At 39.7% G+C, this 4,335-nt stretch overlaps 1 protein-coding gene across 1 annotated transcript; it reads left to right on the forward strand.

Annotated features, from left to right (window-relative positions):
- The first annotated feature begins 3,328 nt into the window (after window positions 1-3,328).
- LOC104552623 (ubiquitin-conjugating enzyme E2 K-like) lies at window positions 3,329-4,073 on the forward strand. Its single transcript, XM_061993341.1, is given in 3 exon segments — window positions 3,329-3,546; window positions 3,731-3,780; window positions 3,782-4,073. Coding segments are annotated over 3 exon segments (408 nt in total). The 5' UTR covers window positions 3,329-3,330; the 3' UTR covers window positions 3,924-4,073.
- Window positions 4,074-4,335: the final 262 nt, after the last annotated feature.

The following is a 4,335-nucleotide window of genomic DNA, read 5'->3' on the forward strand; positions in this document are numbered from 1 at the left end:
ATTCGGAAGAATTACCACCAATTTTACTGACTTTCAGAAATGTATGTTGATGCCTCAAAGAGGTGTCACATGGGCACAGTCAAACACCAAGGCTAGAAGTAGAGATAGATATGATTTTTATTCTTTTTAGGAAAATATATCAATAATGACCTATAGTCTTCTGCAAATGTTAAATGACATTTGAATTTTTGTTTGCAGTTGCTAATCAGTAGGACAGAGAACATACATGCTATCTTAATCTTTCAAGACTACAGAACAGAGGAAAAGAAGGACCCAGAAGTAAACTAGAGATGTTAATACTCCTTCCAAGTGATAATTCTGCTACAATCTACAATCTTTTCTTCTTTTTTTTTTTTTTTTGTTAAAATAACCATGTCCATTCTACTTCTCTAGGTGATAATTGTCAGAAACATGCATTTAGTCCTGTGGGTTTAGAAATGAGATTCTCTGGAAAGGATGAGCTCCTCCATTCAATTCAAGGACATCTTCCTGAAGGTATTTGATGCTAGTAACTTAAGTATCGGGATCTGAATGTAAGTAACATATAGCATTTCCTGAGAGCATTACTTGGTCACAGCATAAATCAGTTGGACTTCATAATCATCATGACAATAGCCTGACTGGATTTAACTATTCATCTACATTTAATTTGTTAGCTTTTAAAAATACAGATTGATAAAGTATGTTTCTGCTACTGCCTTCTGAACTGTCTCAACCGGCCTTGTGCTTTGTCAATATGTTTATGCTGTGGGTTTCTTTTTTTTTAAGTTTCAATAATCTGGAGATCTCATTCCATATTTTACCCTGCACAATGTCACTCTCACCTGCTTCTCCTCTGAGTCTGACCTAAAAGAACTTAATCAAGATGTTGTCTAGTCTACAGAAAAGCTCCACATTTATGAGCGGCTCTTTTTCTTCTATTTGTTTACCTTCCCTGAAAAGCATTTATCTTTCCATCATCACAGAGCTCCAATCATGAAAGTCATTCTACTCTATCCTTACATTTCTAATGGCATTGCATTTGGGCATCCACATTCAGGAGATCTAGCTCCTTCTTATTTACCAGGCTATATGCATTTCTGTACAGACATTGCTGTGCTCTCTTTTGAACAGTGTGCTCTCTTTTGACCCTTTCCAAGACTCTACCTCATGCACTTACCACTCCTGCCATAGTTTGCTTCATCTTACTCGAATACATTAATGCCAACCATGAACATACATACATACATACATACTTTAAAATTCCATCTCCTTGATTACCCTATTTGTGAAAGTAGTCTTCTATAGTTTGTGGATGGATCCTGTCTCCTGCTCTGTTCTTCAAAGAAGGATCCATGGTTACAAAAGGCAGGGAGCTGCCTGCATTGCGAGCCATACAGACAGTTATTAACTCACATAATCCACTCATTTCTATCAGAGACCCCCATAGAAAGTCCAATTTAGGACTACAGAGAGCCTATTAGGGCTCCCACATTCTTCACTTCTGTTCCTAGAGCTCTGTATTGTCTCTTAATTTGCTCCAGGCCTCCCTTGGTACTGGTTCTAATACAGATGGTACTGATGCTGATGAACAAAGTGCATTACTGGTTCTGGGGTTTGACAAGCCTCAGTAATCTCTCTGTGGTTTCTCAGATTACTCCTGGTAAGCAACAAACTTCCTGTGACAACATGTTCCTTCCCTCAGGGAGAGTAGCACATTGTAATGCTGGCAGAAGGATGAGGGCAGGAGAAGAGGAATGTACATTTACTTGAATAACACAAAATCACAGAAAGGTATGTGTTGAACAGGACCTCTAGGGATCATCCAGTTCAACCCTGGGCTAAAGCAGGTTCCCTTCAATAAGGGGGCATAGTAATGTGCCAAGACAGGTTTGGAATCATGTCTAGAAGGAGCCTTCACACCCTTCCTGGACAGCGTGGGCCAGGGCTCCCTCACTTCAACACCAAAGATTATTCCTTTGTTCCAGCTTGTACCCGGTACACCTTGTCCTGTCACTGGGCACTAAAATACACATACTTGTATCAGAAACTGCCTGGTGATGGGAATCCATTCTCAATTTTCATGTGGCTAACGAAATGTTATGAGCTATGGGATGTAAAGACTACTGAAGAGTGATCAAAAAAGCTAAGGTGCTGAGTAACAAACTGCATTCAATCTAACAAAACAGAAAAGAAAAATAAAGACAAAAAGGTAAAAAAAGTAACTATCCTCCTTCTGATGGACCCTGTGCATTGTGCTTTAAGTGCAAAGGTTTGTTTTCATTTAAGCTTGATCTCAGTCCAAACTCTTTGCAAAGGAATCTTGAATTGCGACAAAAGTCACCTCTGGTCACCAGGGGAAAAAAAATATTTTCTATTACAGGAGACCTGGTTATGTGTCATTTCTACCTTTCTCAGCATTTTCTTGTCTTTGCTGTGCTTCAGGAAACATCTCTCCTGCTATTCACATACACACCTCTGTATTCCACAAAAATCCTTCTCCAAGTGTAGACAGTTGTTTTCTGGGAAAAGGCAGTCTCAATCTTCCTCCAGAGTTTTCCCACTGGGAAGTACTCCAAAAAATGAAAGAGAAATGGTCAAACTACCACCCTGGCACTCAGCCACACATGTTTAAGAGAGCATGATGTGCATATAGTAACTGCAAACAAGTTAAACAGCTGTGAAATCTCTCATGGTTACTCTGTGAAGAATCAGAGGTTTATTATGTTATATCTTTCCTGACACACTTTGTGATCATATACTTCTGCGTGGAGGACTCCTAAAATCCCTTATCCCTTATGGTACCATTGCAAAGCTTCTTACTTTTAATGAGACTCCAATTGTGTGCCACTAATATGGACTTACACTATTACAATGGATAACAATTTGCCCTGGAAATCTATTTAAAGTAATAAATATATCTAATTGTATATTTAAAAAAAATGACAAGTCAATTTAACAGAAACAGAGTGATACTGAAGGAATGGGGGAAAAAAGCAGCTGCAAGGACCTCCTAATCAATTCGTTCTTTTTTAAAAAGAAATAATAAAAACACGTAGCTAAGTTCATAGCTTAGTTCCTGGCTAAGCAATACAGCATTCTAGTTCTCTTCAAACCTCTAAGGTCCTGGCCTAAAAAGCTTTGAGATTTGTACCCCAAATAGTACAAATAAACCCTTAGCAAATAAGTACTTATGAGCTAAAATCATCAGCACATACTCTCGCTTTGAGGAGAAAGACATATATTCACATGGAAGCTTTTTGGTGGGGCCGGGAGTTCTCCAACGAGAGTGGCAGTGGAGCTCACTGGGCCCAGCTCAGAGGCCATGGCGAGTGGGTGCCCGCTGCAGAGATGGCTAACATCGCAGTGCAGAGGATCAAGCGGGAGTTCAAGGAGGTGCTGAAGACCAGGGAGACGAGCAAAAACCAAATTAAAGTAGACCTTGTAGATGAGAATTTTACAGAATTAAGAGGAGAAATAGCAGGACCTCCAGACACACCATATGAAGGCGGAAGATATCAACTAGAGATAAAAATTCCAGAAACATATCCATTTAATCCTCCCAAGGTGCGATTAATCACCAAAAATATGACATCCTAATATTAGCTCAGTCACTGGAGCCATTTGTTTGGATATTCTGAGAGATCAATGGGCAGCAGCAATGATTCCAAGAACAGTGTTGTTATCACTGCAAGCATTGTTGGCAGCGGCAGAACCAGATGATCCACATGATGCAGTAGTGGCAAACCAGTACAAACAAAATTCAGAAATGTTTAAACAGATAGCTTGACTTTGGGCACATGTATGCTGCAGCACCAGTTTCTAGTCCAGAATACACCAAAAAAATAGAAAACTTTTGTGCTATGGGCTTTGCAGTAATAGTGGTCTTCTCTTCAACATCATGGGATGTAGAGACTGCAACAGAATTACTCCTGAGTAACTGAGCCATGTAGAGAGTTGCTTCAGTAGTCCAGCTTGCCCCTTCTGGAGGAGCATCACCATCTGTTATTTTTAGGATTCTATATAGATTCTCTTTTAAAACTGGCACTCTTGCCTGATGATGCTATCTAGGCACGATTGGAGACAGAAAGAATCACTCTGTAAATAAAGCTAATTAATTATATGTATACAACTAAATCTGATTTACATATATAGCCCAAGAATGTAATGCTGATGGAGACTCCCCCGTACATTCAGCATAGCCCTAACCACGTGGAGCTGGATCCACCTTTCAGGGAGATTTCTCTCCAATTCCACTTTCTGGTGTTTGCAGATTTGACCCATAAGATGCTCATCCTGTATCTTGAGATACAGATCTTCAGTGAGATGGGTTTTTCTCTGCAAGAAAAAAGGTTC

Source organism: Colius striatus, chromosome 3 (assembly GCF_028858725.1).
Source record: "Colius striatus isolate bColStr4 chromosome 3, bColStr4.1.hap1, whole genome shotgun sequence".
In the NCBI taxonomy this organism is placed as follows: Eukaryota; Metazoa; Chordata; class Aves; order Coliiformes; family Coliidae; genus Colius; species Colius striatus.